The sequence below is a fragment of the Brassica rapa genome, chromosome A07 (assembly GCF_000309985.2).
Source record: "Brassica rapa cultivar Chiifu-401-42 chromosome A07, CAAS_Brap_v3.01, whole genome shotgun sequence".
NCBI lineage: Eukaryota > Viridiplantae > Streptophyta > Magnoliopsida > Brassicales > Brassicaceae > Brassica > Brassica rapa.
Genome location: NC_024801.2, coordinates 5,136,445 through 5,161,632, shown reverse-complemented (window position 1 = coordinate 5,161,632; position 25,188 = coordinate 5,136,445). Strand labels below are relative to the sequence as shown.

General features: G+C 39.9%; 1 protein-coding gene, 2 long non-coding RNA genes and 1 other non-coding gene across 5 annotated transcripts; 3 read left to right on the top strand and 1 right to left on the bottom strand.

Annotated features, from left to right (window-relative positions):
• Window positions 1–200: 200 nt before the first annotated feature.
• Window positions 201–10,205, bottom strand: LOC117126565. Its single transcript, XR_004449181.1, has 3 exons — window positions 10,175–10,205; window positions 2,511–2,520; window positions 201–522 (listed from the first exon to the last, which is right to left on the bottom strand). It is a non-coding gene; the product is annotated as an uncharacterized LOC117126565 (long non-coding RNA).
• Window positions 4,388–20,128, top strand: LOC117126553. The gene is made up of 3 exons (XR_004449168.1): window positions 4,388–4,399; window positions 9,335–9,336; window positions 19,914–20,128. It is a non-coding gene; the product is annotated as an uncharacterized LOC117126553 (long non-coding RNA).
• Window positions 6,480–6,586, top strand: LOC117126944. Its single transcript, XR_004449705.1, has one exon. It is a non-coding gene; the product is annotated as a small nucleolar RNA R71 (small nucleolar RNA).
• LOC108870511 lies at window positions 12,417–20,923 on the top strand. Of its 2 annotated transcripts, XM_033274878.1 has the most exons (3): window positions 12,417–19,668; window positions 19,768–20,016; window positions 20,594–20,923. In XM_033274878.1, exon 1 carries the CDS (start codon window positions 15,009–15,011, stop codon window positions 15,933–15,935), a length of 927 nt encoding a protein of 308 aa, XP_033130769.1. In that variant the 5' UTR covers window positions 12,417–15,008; the 3' UTR covers window positions 15,936–19,668; window positions 19,768–20,016; window positions 20,594–20,923. The 2 variants fall into 2 exon arrangements, with proteins under 2 accessions (XP_033130769.1, XP_033130770.1); XM_033274879.1 differs by lacking the exon at window positions 20,594–20,923 and having other exon boundaries at window positions 19,768–20,128.
• Window positions 20,924–25,188: the final 4,265 nt, after the last annotated feature.

The following is a 25,188-nucleotide window of genomic DNA, read 5'->3' as shown; positions in this document are numbered from 1 at the left end:
CGATCGATGTAACACTTACACATCGATCGATATTTAATCCGGTCAGATGTATCTTACCTATTTGTTACATTTCGTACATCATACACTTTTCCTCATAACTCCGACTGAGTTACACTGGGACAGTGTAATTTAAGTCTGGGGGGGGGGAGATTTACTGATATAATTTATTTTATTCTTACGTAAAAAGGAATTTCAAATAAATTATGCTTAGCTATCGAAAATAGGGACTATAATCTTATATTGGTTTAAACATGAATATCTAACCAATCTTTAGCACCATTTTAGATTTACTAATAGCAGATAGCACTAAAGATGCTAAAGCAGATCAACCTATCAACTACACACTTGCCTTGAACTGTATGAAGTAACCAAAGCTGATTTCCAACACTAAACCTGACATAACCGCTTGTCTTGGGGCTTGGCATACATGGGATTGGATTCTTCAGATAGGTTTGGAAGGTAACGCCTGGTTTAGATTATTTATCACATTTTCTCTCTCTAGATTTCGACCCTAGATTAGTTCTATTTAATTAGGATGAGTCTGAACAGGACTTGTTGGCTAAAACCATTAAGGCTTGATTCATAAAGACTCAAATAAACGAGTTCGAAAAGGGACTTGGAGTCGGCAATCTTCAAGGCTCGCTTTCGCAAAGAACTCTTGGATATAGGTCAAAAATAAGTGAACAGAATTTGGTGACAACCACCATTAAGTTTTGATTCTTGGAAGCCTATCCAATCTTGGTCACTAATCCTGCAATGGAAGCAGACTTTGACTCAAGAGAGAAATTTAGAGAGAGAGAAACTAAGAACTAACTTTTACCTGCAGCTCCAGATACCTGTCTGAAATCCTTGCATCCTGTTTATCCCTCTCTAAATTTCTCTCTTGAGTCAAAGTCTGCTTCCATTGCAGGATTAGTGACCAAGATTGGATAGGCTTCCATGAATCAAAACTTAATGGTGGTTGCCACCAAGTTCTGTTCACTTCTTTATGACCTATATCCAAGAGTTCTTTGCGAAAGCGAGCCTTGAAGATTGCCGACTCCAAGTCCCTTTTCGAACTCTTTTATTTGAGTCTTTATGAATCAAGCCTTAATGGTTTTAGCCAACAAGTCCTGTTCAGACTCATCCTAATTAAATAGAACTAATCTAGGGTCGAAATCTAGAGAGAGAAAATGTGATAAATAATCTAAACCAGGCGTTACCTTCCAAACCTATCTGAAGAATCCGATCCCATGTATACCAAGCCCCAAGACAAGCGGTTATGTCAGGTTTAGTGTTGGAAATCAGCTTTGGTTACTTCATACGGTTCAAGGCAAGTGTGTAGTTGATAGGTTGATATGCTTTAGCATCTTTAGTGCTATCTGCAATCAGTAAATCTAAAATGGTGCTAAAGATTGGTTAGATATTCATGTTTAAACCAATATAAGATTATAGTCCCTATTTTCGATAGCTAAGCAAAATTTATTTGAAATTCCTTTTTACGTAAGAATAAAATAAAATATATCAGTAAATCTCCCCCCAGACTTAAATTTCACTGTCCCAGTGTAACTCAGCCGGAGTTATGATGAAATGTGTATGATGTACGAAATGTAACAAGTAGGTAAGATACATCTGACCGGATTAAATATCGATCGATGGGTAAGTGTTACATCGATCGTCGTGTGGTTGCCTATGTCGAACGATGTCGATGTCTTGTCGTCGGTCGATATTCAAGTCCTCCTACTTGGTTCTCCTAAATCTGAAAGAGATAAAACGATAAAATTAAATGCTAGCTAATAAAACCGAAGTAAAATACATAATAGTGGGTTGCCTCCCACTCAGCGCTTGGTTATAGTCATTTAGCTTGACTGTGGAAGTGATTGGCTATTGGGTGGAGAAGCAGCTGCTTGTTGGAAAGCAAGCATCCACGTCATCTCTGCACATTCTGGACCAAGATGCAATGAAACTTCTTGTGGCCTCATCATTTCTTGTCCATTTGTCATCCATCTTCCCATGTACATTGGAGATGTTCTGTAGCCTTTCTTGAATGTTGTCAATGCTGACCTGGTGCCAGCCTATGTTGTCATAGACGTATTCTGAAAGATCTGTCAGTTCATTTTGCATTGACTCTACTGTCTTGTGTATCAGCTGCTCGCCGATTGGTATAGCTCGACGTCGATCGATGTGATTATGTGTTTGTTGGTCGATCTCGGTGAGTTGCCATCGATCGATTTTGCTTTTGTCCTGTCGATCGATGCTGATATCTGATGTTGAGCTGCGAGTTGCCTCTGAATGGCTTTGACTTCTTTATATAGCCATTCTGCGTGGTTTTCTAGTCCACTGATTTTGTTGTCGAATGGAAAGTATATGTCATCGCAGCGTTTGTCAAGTCGTTCCTCCATGGTGTCTAGAGCAGTGTAGATCTTGGATGTGATCTTGTCAAACTCTGCTGCTGTGTAAGGAAGTAACTCCACAGGTTTCTTGCCATCGATCCAGGGTCCTCTTAGCCTGTCGATCGATGCTGATTTTACCTGCAAAAAACTTTGATTAGTAATGTTCTCAATATCCTTTTGGGCATCAAGTAATTAACTAGACAATTTATTTAAATATATCATGACTGGTGATATAAAACGGTCATGCATATCCTCGTAAGTCCTCAGCCTCTCATTCATTGCTGAGACTTTGGCGTCGAGCGATGTGAGGGTGCACATGTCGATCGATGTGGTTGGATGTTGGTCCTTCTTGCGAATGGTATCCAGATCTTGCTGTAGTAGCTCGATTTTAGTGCTTAGCCAGTCCACGTTGTTGTTGAGAGGGCAGTAAACGTCGTTTATCCTCGTGTCGATGTATGAGACTTCCCATTCATCCATGTGTTGTGTTTAACATCGCTGTTCTGCAAGGATCTAAGCTGTAGGAAGACTGACGTCGATCGATGTTGCACGTGGTGCGTCGATCGATGCTGAGGTCATAGCTTCCTTCTCAAGTTGCTGACGTAAACTTTTAATTTATGTCCTCATTTCTGCCATACATCTGAAAAGCTCATTGTAGCCTTTATCCAAAGGCTGGTGTGGTTCATCTACCAGTGTTTTTAGCTCCTCTCCCAGTTTCTCCTGAGCTCCACAAATACCAAACACCATTTCATCGATTTCTTCTTTGGTGTAGAGTTCTGGTGCCAGTCTTGTGAGTGTGAAGGAAGTGGCATGTTCTGGAAGACAGATGTGGCTCTCTTCAAAAAGAGATGCTCTTTCCAGTAGTTTCCTGATGTTGTCCTTTGTGACAGGTATCATCTCACCAGCTGCGCATCGTGCGTGTCCACGCTCATCTCTGTTGACTCCATATTCGTCCCATTGTTCCCAAGTGAACTTTCTGGCTCCATACATGTCGAAAGCGCGGCTCCCACATTCATAGTGTCTGTCGATCGACGTCGGATCATCCATATCGATCGACGTTGGTGTTACCCTGGCGATCGATGTCTCCGTTGTACCGTCGATCAATGCTTGCCCTTTTGGTTGGCGTGATAGATCTGTGTTGATCTCTGTTGTGGCGACTCCTGCGTGGTTGTTAGGATCTGTTAGAATGATGTCTGGAGTGCCACGTTGCTGTGGGAACAGGTTGTCAGGTCCATTGGCTACTTGAAGGATGTCTGCTATGTCCTCGCTGGACACTTGTAAAATCCTTCCATCCATTGCACGTGCGTTGCCATCTGGATCCTTGAAAATACCAAATTCATAAGGTGTTAGAAAACCGTAAACAATGTTTACATAATTATTCATTTTAGAAATAGAGAGATTAGGGTTTAGAGTAGTATCGATCGATGTAGATACAGTTACATCGATCGATGGCAGAGTAATTTCTGCAGAACTTGTGTTCTTGAAATGATTGCTCTTCATGGATTTTTCTGTTGATGTAGAAGGAAGAGTGTTCATCTTATTTGCTTGTGTGTTTGCTCTGATGTGTGTAGGTGGTTTCGGAGGTGTAAAACGATTTATATATGTATCTGTAAACCTAGTTAGAGAGGGAATATTCTCCTGCTCCTGAATTTTCGCTGCGGCGCGAATATCGATCGATGTTCCTTTCGGTGTGTCGATCGATGTGATCGGTTGTTTTGCTGGACGAGGGTGGGTATCGACCGATGTGGAGTGCACAGCATCGAACGATGTTGGAAACGTGTTGGTTAACTTGTGTATTTCAAGTGTTTCATCCTGCAAAGACATTTCTATTGCACATTCTTTCCAGTAATCCTCATCGTATTCCTCGGTATGTTCCTCATGAGGTGAAGTAATTACAGTATCAACTGCAAAACTTTCATGGAAACCACTGTCTGCCCAACTGCCTATGGAATAATCATCTTGTCCTCTCCTGGTTGGAGGTTGGAAGGCAAAATGTTGGTAACAATGATTAGGTGAAGCGAAATGGTCAAGTGGGTGCATTACGTCGAGTGACGTGTTGTTGTGGTCATCGGTCACCATTGACACATTGGAATCGATCGATGGAAAGGTCGGGGTGTCGATCGATTCCAAGTATTTTGTTTCGTACTCCGATTCATACTCTGCTCCACAATGGCATGCGCCAATGAAGCCAAGTTCTTTCCCATAATCCACAGAATTAATTACCTTTCTCTTAGGTCGGATGGGGTCGTAGTGGATGTTTGGGTCTATGAGCGTTAAGACACAATTTGTTTTTGTTCATGTCACATACAGCTCCTACTGTAGCTAGGAAGGATCTTCCAAGCAGAAGTGAAGAGTTCCAGTTAAGCTCGATGTCTAAGACATGAAAATCTACAGGGACAAGGGCATTACCAATCAGTACCTCCAGATCTCTTATGATGCCTCCGGATCGTTTCTCTGAAAGATCCACGAATGTGAAGGATTCTGTTGAGGGTTCGATGGTCAAACCAAGCTGGTCTGCCATAATCCTAGGGAGGATACTAACCGATGCTCCTGTGTCACACATTGAATGGGGAAATTCAACACCCTTGACTATGCATGGTATTGCAAACTTCCCAGGATCACTCTTCTTCGTCAATGTGATCCTGTGTTTCATCTTTCCTCTGACTTGATGAAACATTCTCCTAATGTCCTCCTCGGTTACCTTTGTTTCTTTGAAGAACATCCACAACCGGTGTGTGAAGTAAGCTTCATCAAAAGGTTTTTCGATTGGGATTCTGAGGACTCGTTTAGTGAAACCATCCATCTCCTTATCGTTAGCTTCCCTCTTAAGGTTTTTAGGAATCTTCTCCTTTCTTTTCCTTAACCTTCTCCCTTCAGATTCTTGTTCTTCTTGAACAGATTCTGTTGAACTAGTTAAAGGGTTGGGTTTTGGTTCGGGTGGGGTTTGCTAATGGTTTAGGTGGTGGTCTGAGTGCATTGATGTAATCATTATCGATTGAGGGTAACCGCACTCGGTATATCAGAGGTGCATGTCGATCAATTGGAGGTGTGTTGTGACGATCGACGTCGGACTCACTCTGTCGATCGATGGTTGAGTTAACCGATCGATCAATTTTTTCATAAAAAGGGGAGGGTGGGTGAGGATGCTTAGCTGCGAATTCTTCATGAGTTAGAACTCGAACCGCATTGCATTCAGTCGAATTCGCAGACGACGTCGTTCGATGACTGGAGTAATCCGTCCATCGATCTTCATCTTGGTCTGTCGATCGATGCGAGTTCATCGACATCGGTCGACACCATTGGGATCCGCCGAGACTCATGGAGCGTTTGATTTCGAAATCTCCTTCCTCAAGGTTTTCATTTCTCACCACTTGCCAAAATTCATCATCTATGATGGCATTTACGTGGTGTTTTCCTTTATCGGCTCCTGCCTCTCTAGCGAAAGCTTCTTGCCTCATAATAGTCTCGCCCGTCTGAATTACTTGGGTTTCAAGTTTTCTCACCTGAGTCCCTAAGGTCTCGATTTTGGTGTTCAGATTGTTGTAGGCAGAGTCTATCTTACCGTTGAAATCCACGGTGATTTGTTGTTGTCCCAACAGTACTCGATCAAGCATTTCTTCGATCTTGCTTTCCTGAGTCTGGGGTGGTGGATTTTGATAGTAAGAGTTCGAGTAGCTCTTGCTGTTGTTGAAGGGTTTTTGAAATTGTGAACTTTGGTTACTTCTTTGGCCATTTCCAAAGAAGTTTTTGTTTCCGCCCTGGTTTCCAAATTTCTGGAATCCGGTACCTCCGATGTAGTTCACATCTTCTTCTCCTTCTGTATCTGCTACTTCTCCTTCAGCTGAACAGACTTGCTTCCTAAGAAGCTCGTGCACCACATCCAACTTAGCCCTTACTTCGTCCATCTGTTCCTTCCCGACAGAGGCTACAAACTTCTTCCGTTCAGAGTCAGTGTTTTTGGTGTTGCTGCTGTTAGCAAGGTTTTCGATAAGTCTCACAGCTGCCAACGGATTTCGAGTAGTGAAGTTTCCTTCACTCGCCGTATCAAGAGCCATTTAATACTGTAAAGCGAGACCTCGGAAGAAAGTGCTTAGCAGCTGCACTTCATTAAATCTGTGGTGTGGACAGTCTCGCTGGAAAACCCTAAATCTAATCCACGCATCTTTGAAGGACTCTCCAGCCTTCTGCGAGAATGTGGAAATTTTGTTCCGAAGTTCTTCAGCGCGCGCCTCATCGAAGAAGTTTCGTAAGAAAGCATTCTTCATGTCGCTCCAGGATGTTAAAGATCATGTGGGTTGCTGCCTAAGCCAGTGCATCGCTTCTCCATTCAGCGTGTATCTGAAGAGCTTGCACAGCAGGTAACCTTCGGGTACTCCTTCCATCCGAATGGCAGCGATTAGATCCTTGAACCGTTCCAAATGGTCCATAGGATGCTCGTGCGGTAACCCAGAGTAGGGTATCTGCGACACGAGAGTGTAGTATTGAGGCTTCAGCTCAAAATTCTGCTTCTGGATCTCCGGAAGTCGAATCGCTGATCTGTTGGAATAGTACTCAACTGGGCGATTGTAGTCGGCCAGTGGTTTCGATCGAGCGTCCTCATCTACAGGTTGAGCAGCTTCTGTAGCATCAGCATCAGGGATTACAGTTCCCTGAGCATCTATTTTCTGACCTGTTGCATTACGCAGATGACCGGCCTGGTCATACAGGTTTCCGTTCTCATCCTAAGTTAGAATAATAATGTTTACCATTTTTGATGACACGGTATCGATCGACGTACGCGGTGTAGTATCGATCGTTGTCGAAAGATTGAGATCGATCGACGATGACGGTCTGGTATCGGTCGATGGTTGGTTGTGCGTATCGATCGACGACGAAGTGGTTGCGTCGAGCGATGTGGAACGTTGTCCTCTATGGATGGTGCGTTCCAAATGAGCAGGATCGTCTGAGAACAACAAGTCTTTCTCCTTGTTGCTTCTGGTACCGCTGGGCATGCACCTGAAAAGACAAGAAAAAGAAAGATTATTAGAAAAGGGGGTAAAGAAAAGAATAAGAATTAATAAAACTAAATCTAATGGTGATCAAAGCTTCCCGGCAACGGCGCCAAATTTGATACCACTCAAATTACCCTAAGGAGTGTTACTCTCATCAAAAGTGGTTCAGATGTAATACTTAGGGATCGAATCCACAAGGAGCTAGGGAACAATTAAATCTAGTGTTTATTAATTCTAAAGGTTGTAATGTTTTAAATAAAATAGCAATAGTGATGTGACCTTGTTCAGGAACAAGCAAATCAAGAGAAGTCCAAAAAAAAGAAAGGCAAGCCAATGTCGTATAATATATCAATCTGACGGCAATTCAGAGACCGTCGATCATGCAAAAGGATGCGACCAGCCAAGGAATTCTGCGAACACAATTTCCAAAATTCAGTCAACAGTCTTGGTCTTTGGTCAAGTCAATATTCCTAGTCAAGTCTTCATAGTTTTAAGAGCTTTATAGTTTCAAGGATTGACTAGATTATTTAATTTTACAGATTGCCTATTATATAAAGGTTTGCTTTGTATTGTTTTTATTCATTTAACCCTTTTAATAAAAATCTACTTTTTAAATTTGTTGAATCCTTTGTTCTTTGGAACATCGTAATGCTACGAGAGTGATCTCCGTAAGCACGGTCTTGTTCACTAGTGGGGCTGCCTCTCACGGACTAAGACCAACCCAGCAAGTATCTGGCCTTCCGCAGCCTTATACTGAAGAACCATCGATCCACCTTTCCTTTAATCCATCTTTGGGTCAAAGCTTATCCTTTTCACCAACCTTCGAGTGCATTCCTTGGGAGATTTTCTATTATTTGGTATCAGAGCACACTTGAGGGTTCGGTGTTCACTTCTGTCATTCATCATTCTCATCTTTCCATCTTCTACAAAAAAAAAAATCCACGAGAAAACAAGAGATCATTCCATCTGAAGTTAAACCGAGACTGCTCCTCCATCTCTCGTAATGGCTCTAGGAGATTGCTTCTCCAAAAGCAACCTGTTTTGATCACTAGTGGGGCTGCCTTTCACGGTCACAGGTTCTAAACATTAAGTCGGATTTGAGGGCAAATCCTTTTGAAGGAGGAGGGGATGATGTGACCTTGTTCAGGAACAAGTAAATCAAGAGAAGTCCAAAAAAAAGAAAGGCTCACCAAGAAAATACAAGCCAATGTCGTATAATATATCAATCAGACGGCAATTCAGAGACCGTCGATCATGCAAAAGGATGCGACCAGCCAAGGAATTCTGCGAACACAATTTCCAAAATTCAGTCAACAGTCTTGGTCTTTGGTCAAGTCAATATTCCTAGTCAAGTCTTTATAGTTTTAAGAGTTTTATAGTTTCAAGGATTGACTAGATTATTTAATTTTACAGATTGCCTATTATATAAAGGTTTGCTTTGTATTGTTTTTATTCATTCAACCCTTTTAATAAAAATCTACTTTTTAAATTTGTTGAATCCTTTGTTCTTTGGAACATCGTAATGCTACGAGAGTGATCTCCGTAAGCACGGTCTTGTTCACTAGTGGGGCTGCCTCTCACGGACTAAGACCAACCCAGCAAGTATCTGGCCTTCCGCAGCCATATACTGAAGAACCATCGATCCACCTTTCCTTTAATCCATCTTTGGGTCAAAGCTTATCCTTTTCACCAACCTTCGAGTGCATTCCTTGGGAGATTTTCTATTAAATAGTAACTAGCGAGTAAATGATAAATGTAACTTAGGTTGGAAATGATATTAGATGCAGGGCCACTATTCAGGTGTTGGAGATTATAATTCCTATAGATGCCTAACTGTTGCATGCATGATATATTAGAGCTCATTCGCTTACCTCAGTGATCAGCTGTCGCATGTACCACTGGTTAACAGACTAGATCTTGTGTCTCACCGGTTAGATGCAGACACAAGAGAGTGTCGATCGATAGTCTATTAAGACGTCGACCGATACACTTTTGCCAACATCGATCGATTGTCAGTTGAGGACACCGATCGACGGGTTCTAGCCAGGCCTATGCACGAGTATGAAATGCCCTACTAAGATTCTAAATTGGCGGTTAGCCCTCTCTAGCAATCCTAATATGATAGATAGATGTCAGGATGGGACAACAAGGGTGCTTGAATATGCAATCCTGATCAAGTTCTAGTTAGCTAGGCTAAAACAAGCAATGAATAGAAATCTATCATGAATATCACAACAAGGCAGATCTATAGTTTGGGGCTAATCCCACAAACTTATCTGAACCCTGGATCTAACAGTTGAACTACTCAGACATAGCAAAGCAATTCATATCAATAGATAAATAGAAACTCATAGAATATATGATAAGAAAATGAAACAAGGAGTTCCAATCACAAGTGATCTTCTCTGCAAATGAAACTTGTAACAAAACTAGGTCTAGAAAAGAAAAAGCTCTCTCTGCCGTCAAACACTTAGGCAGTATATATTCTACTAGGTTAAAAAACTTGTCAGGGCATTTTGGTAATTTGGCTTGGCCTTGATCTTTAAGTCTGATGAATCCAAAATGTCGCGTCTGGTGTCTCGACATCGATCGACGGTACTTGTGTACATCGATCGATATTAATCTTCATCTGTCGAGGCATTTCCTGATATCGATCGTCAGCACTGATGCGCATCGATCGATTATTCTTCCTCTCGTCGACCTCTAAGTGGTCAGCTCGGGTGAAATGTCATTTATGCTCCAAAATGCTCCAAAGTCATAGCTTTACTCCGAAATGCAACTGAACCTGAAAACATACCTAGAAGAGTAGAAAACATAGATATATATATATAATAAAATAATAATATACCATGGATAAAAATGGGTCAAATCCAAGGTATATCACATCAGCATCAGGGATTACAGTTCCCTGAGCATCTATTTTCTGACCTGTTGCATTACGCAGATGACCGGCTTGGTCATACAGGTTGCCGTTCTCATCCTGAGTTAGAATAATAATGTTTACCATTTTTGACGACACGGTATCGATCGATGTACGCGGTGTAGTATCGATTGTTGTCGAACGATTGGGATCGATCGACGATGACGGTCTGGTGTCGGTCGACAGTTGATTATGCGTATCGATCGACGACGAAGTGGTTGCGTCGAGCGATGTGGATCGTTGACCTCTACGGATGGTGCGTTCCAAATGAGCAGGATCGTCTGAGAACAGCAAGTCTTTCTCCTTGTTGCTTCTGGTACCGCTAGGCATGCACCTGAAAAGACAAGAAAAAGAAAGATTATTAGAAAAGGGGGTAAAGAAAAGAAAAAGAATTAATAAAACTAAATTTAATGGTGATCAAAGCTCCCCGGCAACGGCGCCAAATTTGATACCACTCAAATTACCCTAAGGAGTGTTACTCTCATCAAAAGAGGTTCAGATGTAGTACTTAGGGATCGAATCCACAAGGAGCTAGAGAACAATTAAATCTAGTGTTTATTAATTCTAAAGGTTGTAATGTTTTAATGAAACAGCAATAGTAACAAGCGAGTAAATGATAAATGTAACTTAGGTTGGAAATGATATTAGATGCAGGGCCACTATTCAGGTGTTGGAGATTATAATTCCTATAGATGCCTAACTGTTGCATGCATGATAGAGCTCATTCGCTTAACTCAGTGATCAGCTGTCGCATGTACCACTCGTTAACAGACTAGATCTTGTGTCTCACCGGTTAGATGCAGACACAAGAGGGTGTCGATCGATAGTCTATTAAGACGTCGACCGATACACCTTTGCCAACATCGATCGATTGTCAGTTGAGAACATCGATCGACGGGTTCTACCCAGGCCTATGCGCGAGTATGAAATGCCCTACTAAGATTCTAAATCGGCGGTTATCTCTCTCTAGCAATCCTAATATGATAGATAGATGTCAGGATGGGATAACTTGGGTGCTTGAATATGCAATCCTATGATCAAGTTCTTGTTAGCAAGGCTAAAACAAGCAATGAATACAAATCTATCATGAATATCACAACAAGGCAGATCTATAGTTTGGGGCTAATCCCACAAACCTATCTGAACCCTGGATCAAACAGTTGAACTACTCAGACATAGCAAAGCAATTCATATCAATAGATAAATAGAAACTCATAGAATAGATGAAAAGAAATAGAAACAAGGAGTTCCAATCACAAGTGATATTCTCTCCAAAATGAAACTTGTAACAAAACTAGGTCTAGAAAAGAAAAGCTCTCCTCTGCCATCAAAACACTTGCAGTATATATTCTACTAGGTTAAAAACTCGTCAGGGCATTTTGGTAATTTGGCTTGGCCTTGGTTTTTAGTCTGCTGAATCCAAAATGTCGCGTCTGGTGTCTCGACATCGATCGATGGTACTTGTGTACATCGATCGATATTAATCTTCATCTGTCGAGGCATTTCCTGATATCGATCGTCAGCACTGATGCGCATCGATCGATTATTGTTCCTCTCGTCGACCTCTAAGTGGTCAGCTCGGGTGAAATGTCCTTTAAGCTCCAAAATGCTCCAAAGTCATAACTTTACTCCGAAATGCACCTGAACCTGAAAATATACCTAGAAGAGTAGAAAACATAGATATATATATAGTAAAATACTAATATACCATGGATAAAAATGGGTCAAATCCAAGGTATATCAGACACGATCGACGGGTTCTAGCCAGGCCTATGCGCGAGTATGATATGCCCTATTAAGATACTAAATTGGCGGTTAGCCCTCTCTAGAAGTCCTAATATGATAGATAGATGTCAGGATGGGATAACAAGGGTGCTTGAGTATGCAATCCTATGATCAAATTCTAGTTAATTACTCTAAAACAAGCAATGAATACAAATCTATCATGAATATCACAACAAGGCATATCTATAGTTTGGGGCTAATCCCACAAACCTATCTGAAACCTGGATCTAATAATTCAACTACTCAGACATAGCAAAGCAATTCATAACAATAAAAAAATATAAACTCATAGTATAGATGAAAAGAAATGAAAACAAGGAGTTCCAATCACAAGTGACCTCCTCTCCAAAACTCTTTTCTCTCTCTCTCAATATGAAACTTGTAACAAAAACTAGGTCTTAAAAGCTCTCCTGCCGTCAAAACACTTAGGCAGTATATAATCTACTAGGTTAAAAACTCGTCAGGGCATTTTGGTAATTTGGCTTGGCCTTGGGTTTTAAGTCTGCTGAATCCAAATGTCGCGTGTCTGATGTCTCGACATCGATCGATGGTACTTGTGTACATCGACCGATATTAATCTTCATCTATCGAGGCATCTCTTGGTATTGACCGACAGCACTGATGCGCATCGATCGATTGTTCATCCTCTCGTCGACCTCTACGTGGTCAGCTCGGCTGAAATGTCCTTTAAGCTCCAAAATGCTCCAAAGTCATAGCTTTACTCCGAAATGCACCTGAACCTGAAAACATACCTAGAAGAGTAGAAAACATAGATATATATATATAGTAAAATACCTATATACCATGGATGAAAATGGGTCAAATCCAAGGTATATCCGTGGGAGTGGTTTTCGTATGATCCATTAGTTCAATCTGGCACTATTGGCAAAACAATTATGGAGGCTAGTTCAATTTCCTGACTCTTTGGTTGCCCGGGTCTTGAGGGGAAGATACTATAGATTGAGTTCACCACTCAGAGTAAACTCAGCTAGAAGCCCATCGTATGTGTGGACTAGCATTTTTGCTGCAAGGAAGTTATTATTGGGAATCAGACATAAGATACATTCAGGTTATGAAGTCAAGGTGTGGGGGGATCCGTGAATTCCAACGACTCATGCGAGATTAGCTATCCATGTAGCGCCAGTTATGCATCATAATCTGAGAGTTAGCGACCTCATTAATATGGTATTGAAGGATTTGGATGTTGGTCTATTGGAGAACTATGTCAATATTGATAATCTGGTATATTTGGAAGACTAGGAATGACAAACTTTTCAGGGGGATACACAGAGATCCTTTGGAGCTAGTTCGACATGCAGAAAGTGAATGTCAAACCTGGTTTGATGCGAACGAAGTGGTACAACCTGTGGTACAAGATAACAATATTGAGGAACCCCAAGTCATAAGCTTGGGTACTATTTTGCTTGTTAGATGGATCTTGGACATCCTCTGCTCACTTTAGTGGATGTGGATGGTCTGGATGGATAGTGGTGGGAACATTCAACTTATAGGGACAAGAAATTTCACTCGACGCGAATCAGCCTTGCATTAAGAAGTAAAAGCACTGCAATGGGCAATGGAGAGCATGCTTAAACATTCAACATGCCAGAGATTTGGGACAGACTGTAAAGAGCTGATTGCAATGATAAAGGAGCCTCATGCCTGGCCAAGTTTTGCGACCGAATTGGAAAGAATAGAGACGCTACAGATATGGTTCCAAGATTTCAACATCATTTATGTTCCACGAGCACGCAATCAGATTTTAGAATTTTTAGCTAAAACTACTAGATCCTTCCATAGAGAGTTACATTTTATTGATTGTTCTATTCTGGTGTAGTTACCTAGACCACCAAAAGTTTAAGTAATAAAATAGTCTTTTGACGTACAATAAAAACATACATAAATTATAGGGAATTTGCATCCTATAACCATAAAAAAAACCCACTATCTAACTAAAAACACTTTCTTTCTTCTTATTTCTCTTCCTATCTCTCTCTAACCTCTTACTAAAAATCTAATTATTATTATTTTTTGGTTATTTGGCAAATAGACCCTAAATTATATGCATACCAATTGCAAATATTTGGAGGATAAAATACTTATTTTACCAAAGTTTGGAGGGTTTACAGAATGCAAGGCAAGAAGAGCTGAGTAAGCCACCTGATTAAACGAGGTACAAGGGAGAAAGATATGGAGGCATCTCCCCGGTTGCCCCTAAACGTGACTTGCAAAATCTCCTATGGGCTCTATCGCCCCTCATTCATTAATGAGACGTGAAATGTCGTAATCATCCTTCAGTGGGTGAAATAAAAAAAATAGAAAAATCAAAAATTGAGGGAATCGGGTTGAGAGGGTTCTGGTCCGGGACAAATTGGTTTGGGTTATGGCGGGTTTATAGATTGGGCGGTTTGGTTATATGATTCTGATTCAATGTCAATTAAAAAGATAAAAATAAAAATAAAACAAAATATATGAAATTAAAGCGAGAAATAAATTATCCATTCCCCCATTCGTCGTCCTCCCCAAAAAGCTCGATCGATTCCAGCTCGTCCAATTCAATTCGCAGCTCCCGAGAAATCTCGCAGCTCCCGAGAAATCTCGCAGCTCCCCAGAAAGCTCGATCGTTGGATTCTCCGGCGAATCCAGGTTAGTTGTTCTCCTCTCCAAGCTGCATTGGATAAAAAATGTTTTTAGGGTGTGTAATTGGAAATGTGAATTAATTAAAGCATATGGTTGGTTGATTGATTTGAGTTGCCTCTATGGAATTGAGTTGAGTTGAGGTTCTTGAGCTTATAGTACCTGAAACCTCAATTTGATATGTAGTTGAAGCATAACTTGGTAAAACTAGCAGAACTGATAATTGAAGTATAATACGTATAACTGTAGATAATTAGATAACACTAGTATAACTGTCACTTGAATTTGTTGTTTTTGCAGGATACAATGACGAAACACGTGAGCATACATTTCAAATTCAAAGATCGAGTCTATAGTGTAACCATGAAGACAACAGTGGATGATATAACTTTGGCAATGCTAGAAGAAAGGTTGTATAAAAAGCTGTCGTTGAATGAAAGGAATGTAAAACTGGTGCTGAGGTGCATGCCGATGGTGGTTGGATGTGAGGCAGAGCTAACTATTTGTGATGATGAGGATTTGTTTGTTTACCTAATAACAATTGATAAAGACAACCGTAGAAGTCTTTTGTTAGTGGAGGAGACGAGTGTATCGGATCAGTTAGAGGTGGTGTCAAGAGTGTGCAAAAGTTCTGTTGGTATGAATTACCAAGCGTTGCAGGGAAATGATGATGAAGTCGGACCTAAAGCCATGATTCTGTACGTAGAAAACGGGGAGGCAGATCAACAGAAGAAGCAGATAGAGGTAGAGAATGATGTCGAAAGAAGACATGATGATTTTATGGATACAGACGCTGAGACAGAAACCGCAGCTGAGACGGAAACTGCAGCTGAGACAGAAACCGCAGCTGAGACGGAAACTGCAGCTGAGACGGAAACTGCAGCTGAGACTGAAACTGCAGCTGAGACAGAAACCGCTGCTGAGAAGGACACCACAGCTAATATGGATGGCAGTGGTAATATGTATGTTGAGAAGATACCTTTAGTAAAATGTAGTCAAGTTATAGAGGAATGGGGAGATGCTATGGGTCTGTACCTTCTGCAGGAATTTCCAAACAAGAGATCACTTCAAGAGGTGGTGGATAGAGCTGCATTTGGTTGCAGCTTCCGTTATGTTATTAAAAAATCTGATCGTAAACGGTTGGTGTTAAAATGTTGTGATGCAAACTGTAAATGGGGATTGCGAGCTGCGAGGATTCGAGAGACGGAAATTTTTTCTATTAGGAGGTACTAGGGTGTGCATACATGCTCTCGGACTAATCAAAGTAATAGCTGCAACAGCAATAGGAAAGGATCTGAAAAATTAGTTGCAACTTTTTTGAATGAGGAGTATCCTGGAAAACTAATGACTCCTGTTCCGAGAGATATCATAGACTTAATTAAGTTAAGACTGGGTGTATCGGTATCTTACTCCACAGCCTTGAGAGGGAAAAATCTAGCTATGCGTGAGTTGCGTGGTAATTCAGAAGACAGCTACAAGATGTTGCCTAGCTACTTGTACATGTTAGAGCAGGCTAATTTTGGAACAACAACACAGTTGAAGTTGGATGAAGCAGGTAAGTTCAAGTACATTTTCCTAGCTTTAGGAGCTTGCATTGAAGGGTTTAAGGCCATGAGGAAAGTGATTCTTGTGGATGCTACATTTTTGAAGAACGGATATGGTGGGGTACTAGTATTTGCTAAAGCTCAAGATCCTAATCGTCACCATTATTCCCTCGCGTTTGCGGTACTTGACGGAGAGAATAATGCTAGTTGGACTTGGTTTTTCGAGATGCTCAAAACTGTTATACCGGACTCTTCTGAAATAGTTTTTATGAGCGATAGAAATCAGAGCCTCATCACTGCTGTAGCTAATGTGTATCCACAATCTCACTATGGCCATTGTATATGGCATCTAGCTAAGAATGTGAGAAACCATGCTTGCAACACCATCAAAGCCGTAGTGGCATGTAGATTTATGGAGTTGGCTAGGTATTACACAGTGCCTGAGTTCGAGGCTGCATATGCATCTTTTAAGGTGAGATATCCTTCAGCCTGCAAGTATTTGGAGGAGAACACTAACAGAGCAACATGGGCTAGGGTCTACTTTCCAGGTTGTAGATACAACTTGGACACTAGCAACAGTGTGGAGTCGATGAATAGCGCGTTTAGGGACGTAAGGAGGTATGCCTTGATACCATTGTTGGATACAATCATCAAAAAAAATATCTGACTGGTTTAATGAACATCGGAAGGACGCCGTGTCTGGATCAATTGATACCAAACTGGTTCCTCTGGTTGAGATCCATTTGCACAACTTATGGGCCAAAGCTGAGAAAACGCCAGTGCATGAGCTGAATAGTTATGATCTTGAGTACGAGGTTACCGACACTGACAATGGGAAGGTTTATTTGGTGAATTTGATAGCGAAGTCGTGTAGCTGCAAGGTATTTGATTATGAAAAGTATCATTGTCTTCACGGACTTGCTGCTTACTTATATTTCCTTGAGGTTCCTGCTGCTAATGGTCGTCGACGTGAGGTCAACATAAAGTATCATCAGTTGTGCTCAAAGTATTACTGTACAGAACTTTGGGCAATGGCTTATTACAGGACCATTTTTTCTGTGCCGGACAAGTCTGAATGGATTGTACCAGATCACATCAAAGAGCTCCAGATCATACCTCCGAAAAAGCTGACAAGGAAGGGAAGGAAAAAGGTTAATAGGAATCCACCAGTTGGAGAACGGCGTAAAAGGACACAAAACGTAAGGCGAGCGAGGATAAATTTTGGTTTTAATTGGTTTTTTTTTGGAATGCGTTCTAATCCTCCAAGTGAAACAAACTAAATCTTGGAATGTTGCTTTTGCTATGTTGATTTTGGTATGTTGAACTTGGAATGTTGTTGTTGTTAATTTTAATCGGGTTTGGACAACTACTGAGAACCTTGGTATAACTAAGTATAATTTTTCCTGAATATACCCGAATTTGGTCCTTTATATATCCAATAAATGATATAAATACTCCATCTTCCCTCTCTCTCTTCTCTCACTTCTCTCTCTCGAGACTCTTCTACTTACTTTCTGAGGACAAAATATCGAAGATGCAAGGAGATGGTTCGGGTTCGTCAAGGAAAAGGGAAAATTCTGCAAAAAAATTGTGTTTATGTCGCTTATATGCCGAAATAAGACAAACTTGGACAAACAAGAACCCGGGGCGACGATTTTATGGCTGTCCGCGTTATAAGGTATCCCAGCTGATGATAGAAATTGTGATCCAAGATTGAAAAATAAAGAAATTATTTACAATGGAATTTTTGGCAGGAGAAAAATGGATGCAACTACTTCAAATGGTTTGATGTAGAGGATGGTACAGAATGGCAAAAAAATGGCTTTGATTGAAGCCCGGGATGAGATCCAAGAGAAGAGTAGGGTGATCGAGCAGTTAAACCAAACCATTGCAGAACTCACAATTAATTTGGAGAGGATCCAACAAGAAGAGGAAATTGTTAGAGACTTTCAAAATCTCTATGTTTAATGGTGTGAGAAAGTTTTATTCTAAGTTTACTTACTTATGTTTCCCTGTATTGGAACCTATGTATTTTCTAAGTCTGTGCACTGTCGAACTTATGTTGCAACTATGGAAAACTACGGAAAACTAGTAAAACAAGGTGTTACTATGATCGTAAATAACAGATATTTACTTGACATCATCCCCTCTAATCCAACACAAATTTGTTAATGCACAAACACATTCACTTGACTACTCCCCTAATTCATCAACCGAAACTCCTCCTGAAATTATATTAGTAAAATTAACTAAACTAATTCATCGTCATCACATTTTCTATTATGCATTGTATAGTCTTTCCAAGTTAATTTTCTTAATAAGAACAGCTTACAAAGGACTATTCTACAATTCTCGTGCTTTCGAAAATATTCTTCCACTTATCAATTAAACTTGCATGATAATGAGGGAAAATAACAAGTAAAACCTTCTTCACAAATTTAAATTATACGTAAAACTAAAAAATGTTGAAATCACAAAAAAAATTTATATATAAAATAGGCTTTGTTTCTCTCCAGAGTGTCCACCTCAGCTGCCAGCTAGAAAATTCGAGCAAGGAGACGGCGCCACGTGTCCAGGTAAGTGATGTTTTGCGTTTCATTAACTCTTGGCGTGATGGGCTTCGATCTGATTAATAACTTCACTATTGATGGGCTTTGCTACATTACTTAAAACTGATTGAAATAGTTTGTTAGGCCTAACATAATTGGATCTTTGGGCTTTGTCTGTAGGTTAACACGGTAGTCGTCTTCTTCTCCAAAAATGTCGACGAGGAACGAAGGGCAGAGCCGCCGCAGTCACATATGCAGTTCAGGCTACGGCCAAGGAAGATTCGTATATTACTATGAACCCCGGTCAAGTTCAGTTGGATGGCATTGTATTTGTCTGTTGGATTTGATTTCTTAAACTCTTGATTGAATTTTTGAACCGTTATGGAAGTTTTATGGAAGACGGTTGGATTCTTGCATCCGCATTGACGATCACATTAACACCAAATTCCCACTACTCACACGATCTATCATTCAATGAATCCCCTCATTGAATCCTTCGCTTGAATCCTCCACTATAAATTTGTTAGTTTCCTATCCAATCTCTCATCACTTCATTCTTTCTCAATCACTTTCTTTCTTACTTTTCCAGTGACTGTGATAGTAACCTCTGCGCTATTACTTGCCGATTGGAGGCCGATCGTTTTAGCTCCACCAGCGAAGTGCGTCTCCTCAGATTCTAGGAGGTTCTTCCTCTCTTTTTGATCATCTCTCTACAAGCTATATGATTGTCCATTGTAGTCAGTTTCTTTGAACTTTGATCTTCAATTGTGATATGACTTGAGCTTTCTGAACGATCTTTGTGGATTCCTATTGTAATTTTGATCTCAGCTTAATTCTGAGAAGAGCCCATTTCAACGGACATATGCTGCTCAGGTAAGTTCATATCTCTTTTAGATGTTATGTATGTTGAAAGAAAGTATATCTTACATTTAGTGTATATCTCTCCTCACTCATTGTGTCTGATTGTTTTAGTTAGGGAACGCATGAAAATCCAAGGTTCTGTCTATGCCCACTGTCTGAACATCTCTACAAGGAAGGTTCAATGTGCTCGGTGAGTGGGTTTGACGTTACCGAAGCAACCACAACTTCAAGCTCTCTGATTCTACAACGTCCATAAGCGTCTCAAATTGATCCAATAAATAAGGCGACGTTCTGGTTCCATAATCGTGACCTAGCTCTGCAAACACCAACACCTACCTCCCTTATTTAACTCTCAACCAGGTAAGCTCAAAGTTTTCCATTCTTAGTGATCTGTTTCCAGAGCTTTAACTGATATATAATTCCATGCTGAATCTGTACCAATTATGATGAGGTCTCTGGACCAAATTATATTCCTGAATGCTTGAGCTTACATCTCAAAACTCTTCAACGGATATGCTATTTAGAATTACATGAGGGAAATAAGTTGCGGTTTACACTCTGTAAAACGCTTTCGGTTAATGAACACTACATTGTCTCTACATTCAGCTGGCGAAGAGATGATGATGACGAGAAGTTAAAAACTTGACTTTTGGGAACTTAAGAAAAATGCATTCTAGATTTGAAATTTTAAGATGATCTGAGATTTCTTATACGAATCTGAAATTTCATTATAATGTATTAGACTTTTTCCCGTCTTTTATTATTTTTGATTCATAAAATGGTGGAACGACATAATAGTTCTGGGATTAAGAAATTATTTAGTAATCAGATTTTTTTTATATGATAATATTTTTAAACCACATTTTACAAGATTTCAACGAGAAAAACCACGGAAAGAAACAATAAAATTATGTGAGTTTGTTTTTCAAACCGAAAGGTTGTGTTTGACAGGTGACAGAAGAAAACAATATAAAACTTGCTTGAATTGCATCTTAAAGAGTCACATCATTATGTTAACCAAGCCTCCCTATCTTCTGCAGGCCGGTTCAAAGCCTTTGGTGTTGCAGCTTCCAGGAAACCAACATTTACATTCAGTTTATACAATCAAATCCCTTACTTAGCTACACTAAACTCTGAAGAAGAAATTTAATATGTCCCAAAGAGTTGCTCATAAGATTTCTCCTCTTGACGTACATCTTATACATTTTTGAATGTTTATTATTTAGTAAATGTTTCGTTCAATTTATTTTAAAAATTTTATTTGCAAGTGAAACACCAAAGAATAACGATACTTCCATCTATCGTTTACTTTGAAACAAAAATAAAACTTTTAGTATTTAAATATAAGTCTCCTGAGTGTTTGAGCTTATAGTACTTGGATATTTAAATTGTTTTTCTTGCTGATCTTCAAATTTTTAAGAAATTATATAGTTGAAGTTTCCTCGCACTACAAGGATGAAAATAACATTTAAATCGCACAAGTCAAACATAGTTGATAATACTACACCATTTCAATAAAATATTTCCTTCAGCGAACTATCTCATTGTTTGTTTCCTTAGTAGTTCGGTTGATCATTTTAATTGATAATATTACACAATTTCAATTAAAAGTACCAAGTGTTTCAAAAAAAAAAGGTCACTCATGGTGATCATTTTTTTGTCAACAATTCATGGTGATCTTAATCATAAAAATACCGAAGTCTTATTTATTTCGAGAAAGATATGGAGGCTTCGAAGGTCCTTAATAAAGTTGTAAATAAACCTTTTGTCCTTTATCCGCCGGGAACAAAAAAACTCATTCTGTGGAAAGCAAATAAGACTATGAAATTCAACCAGTTACTTATTATCTTCAATCATTTAGCTACAACATATGTTAGGTGTTAGCGTACATAACTAATAAAATATAGTATTAGTATATTAAAAACAAAATCCACTCATCAACCAATTGTTATTTGATAATATGAACAAATACAACTTCAGGTTATTAAACAACATATCTCAACTTCAAAGAGCTACTTTCCCCATCACATAATCTCATTAGTCCATAGTTAGTGCCACCATCATGGGAGAATTAATTTACCATATAAACAATGGTATCTAAAATCAAAGTCACGATAAAAATAAACAAATTAACTAATATTCCGCCTGTAGGGCGGGCCGACCCTAGTAGAACTATGAAGAAATTTGGTAACACCTGAAACTTCAGTATAACTATGAGCAAATATTTTGGAGGGGGGGAGGGGATAAACTAAAAAAAAATTTGTACCTAATCGATAATATTCCAAAAATCTCAATTATTTCGGTCAAAAAGTAGACTCCCTCTCTGCTCTCCGTCTCGTCTACTGTGCTCTGTCTCACTTTAGTCAATTATTTCAATTATTTCTCTCTCTCTCTCCGCTCTCTCTCTTTACTCTCGTCTCATCTCGTTGATATCTACCGACCTCCCTCCCTCATCTTATCTACTCCACTCCTCCTCCTCCTCACACTCCTCACACTCTTCCCTCCCTCATCTTATCTATTTCAAAATTCCTCTACTGACCATGACTCACCCGTACCAAAAGATGAAGGACATGACGAAACACAAGAAACACTACGACATGTTAGGCTACATTTGCGATGCCCAGTATGGAATTCCTACCCGTTGCCCATGTGGTGGTGAAATCAAGACCGATGTTTCTCCAAATCCTAAGTATCGCCACGATTTCGATACCTTGCCTGGGAGTAGGTACTTCACCTGCAATAATTATGAGGTAATTTCCTTCTTTGTAGAAATATGTTAAACTTAGTTATACTCTGGGAATTATGAGGTAATTTCCTTCTTTGTAGAAATATGTTAAACTTAGTTATACTCTGGGTAAAACTGATTTAATTAAACTTAGTGAAACTTAGTTATACTCTGGGTAAGACTGTGTTAATCCTACTGAGTGAAACCTAGTTATACTCTGGGTAAAACTGAGTTATACTATGCGTGAAACTGTGTAGGACGATGGGATGCACTTTCGTCAGCCATGGGCTTTTGGTGTTGAGGATGAAGTGAGGCGCCTAAGGATGGAGGTGAATGATATGGCTGAAGAGACTAAGCTTAAGAGGATTATTACCTCTACCTCTCGTCCATGAGATTCTCAAATCTCAAGTTCTTAGTATGGATGTGCTAAAAATAAGAACTTTGCTTTGTATTCCCTATCTATTTCTAGTTTCGGTTACAAGTCTTTTTTTGTTCTGTTAAGACTTGTATAAGTACTACTACGTTTGTTCTGTTAAGTCTTTGAATCTTATCTAATGTTAGACTTATTATGTGGTTATGTTAAGAACTTTGTTTGTCTTGAGTGTTGGCTTAGTGGATTTCATTTCAATTGGTAATATGTCATAGAATTATCATTCACCTAAAACGAGACAAATCTAATAACAACATTACAACACTAATATCACATAACAACTTAGTCATAACATAGTTAAAGTTGTAAATCCACATCACAAACAAGATAAACATTCAGACTTCGTTTGTCTTTAACAAAAAAAAAACGATTAACATAAAACATCCAGAGACTTTGTTTCATTCCACTTGGTTTTCTGTTTTTTGCCTTTCCCCACAGACTTCTGGGTTTTCTTCTTTAGCCTTTCCCTTGTGATTCTGCTTCTTCAACCTCTACTACTTTGCCTTGTGCTTCCTTGACAAACTCCTCAAGAGGGGCCAATCTCCCATCCAGCTGGTCAACTTTCTTGTCAATTTTCCTCATCAGTTTCATTGTTTTTTTCAGCATATTCATAACATCTCCCAGCTGAATCGACTGCTCACCTACCTGTACTCCATCCCCTGTTGCAAGTTCAATCGGTTCTGGCTGTTTTTCACGCCCAGCTACATCTTCGTCGAACATGTCTTTAAAAAAAACCTTCTGCCCTGCATCCAGACACTTCTCCCAACTGTCCACAGCTATATCAGATTGATCAACATCGTCTTCATCTTCCATAATCTCATCCAAGAGGCTTTCTTCTCGTGGAGTTTTGGTGGGGATGATGCTGTCAATAACCTGTCACACACATAAATAATTTTAAAACTTAGCAATTTCTAATGTCTAAAAAGAAAATAAGTACTACCTTACTTCTACCACAGTTTCACTTTATTCCTACCCTAGTTCCCATTCTAGTACTACCTTACTTCTACCACAGTTTCACTTTATTCATACCCTAGTTCTACCATAGTTCACAGGAAGACTTACAGTTGCGTTACCCAGTTCCTTGTTTATCACAGAAAGTGACACCCCTGTCATTCCATTTCGTTTAAAGTAGGACTTGCACATCCTCGGACAGTCGCGACCAGCTCCAACCACAGGCTCTCTGAACGTTATTCCTAGCTTCGGAATTGCCTCAAATGCAAGAAGCTGTTACACACAATATTTTTGCATTAGTAAACAACAATGTTGCCAGACTGGTTTAATGGGATTTTGCATACCTCTAATGGAACACAAAAACCTGGTAGCGGCCATAATGTTTTCTCTTTCACCACCCCTCCAAAATGCTTCATTGTGTGAGAGATCTCCTTCAGCATGTAATCATAGGAAAATCTCCCCCACATAAAGGACTTGCAGTACTCAAGATCATCCACTGCTCTCTGGAACACCTCCAATACATCATTAGCCTTGTGTCCAACCTTCGTTTGCGCACAAACAACCGAATCTAAGAAGAATAGAACCGCCATCTTCAGTCTGTCTTTGTGGGGTCCCATGTTCACTAGCTTCTTCTTAACATCCTCTAACCTTCTCGGTTCTCCTTCCTTGAAATGACGATCAACGAACCTCGTCCCACCAAGCTCTTTGTAGCCGAGAGGATAGTTCTGGCAGAATAGCCCAGATATCAAACCATGTTCCCTCAGCCCGTAACGGATTGGAACCCCATTCACAATGAACCACACTTCTCTCAGCTTCTCGCTACCAGCAGTACGCAACAACAACATCCACATTCCCTGAACCCTGTGGTTAGTCTCTATCTTCATGTGGAAAATGTGTCTGAATTGAGGATGCTCCGTGAACCAGCTCATCTCCGCGTTAGACAGCTTGGGTTTCAGATTTTTTAGCGTCTTAATCGCGCTAGCTATCATACACCTTGTCCCTAGATTTATTTTTTTTCTGTACTCGGTTGGCTTGAAGAACATGCTGGTTGGTTTGATTGCCTCGGTTGCCACATTTCCATTCAAACCCTGCAAGTTATACCAAAATTTTCACTATGTTATACCAAAGTTATATCCAAGTCATACTAAAGTTATATCCAAGTTAGTTATATCCAACTTATATCCAAGTTATATCCAAGTTTTATCCGTTTACACAATTTCAGTTTACCTCTACCAAAACTAACATGTTTTTCCTGTACTTCCCCTAGTATTACTAGCATTAACACACTCAATTGAAAAGTTGTTACATTTGTTACCTCGGGTTCAGGTGGATTCCCGGGTTCAGGTGGATTCTCATTGTCGTCTCCATTTGCTAACTCTTCTCGGTCATTTTCTTCTTCAGAACCTTCATTCTCATTATCCTTTAC

Bases quoted from the DNA above. Each gene is read 5' to 3' on its own strand.
- LOC108870511 (XM_033274878.1), top strand. From the start codon at position 15,009: ATGACGAAACACGTGAGCATACATTTCAAATTCAAAGATCGAGTCTAT.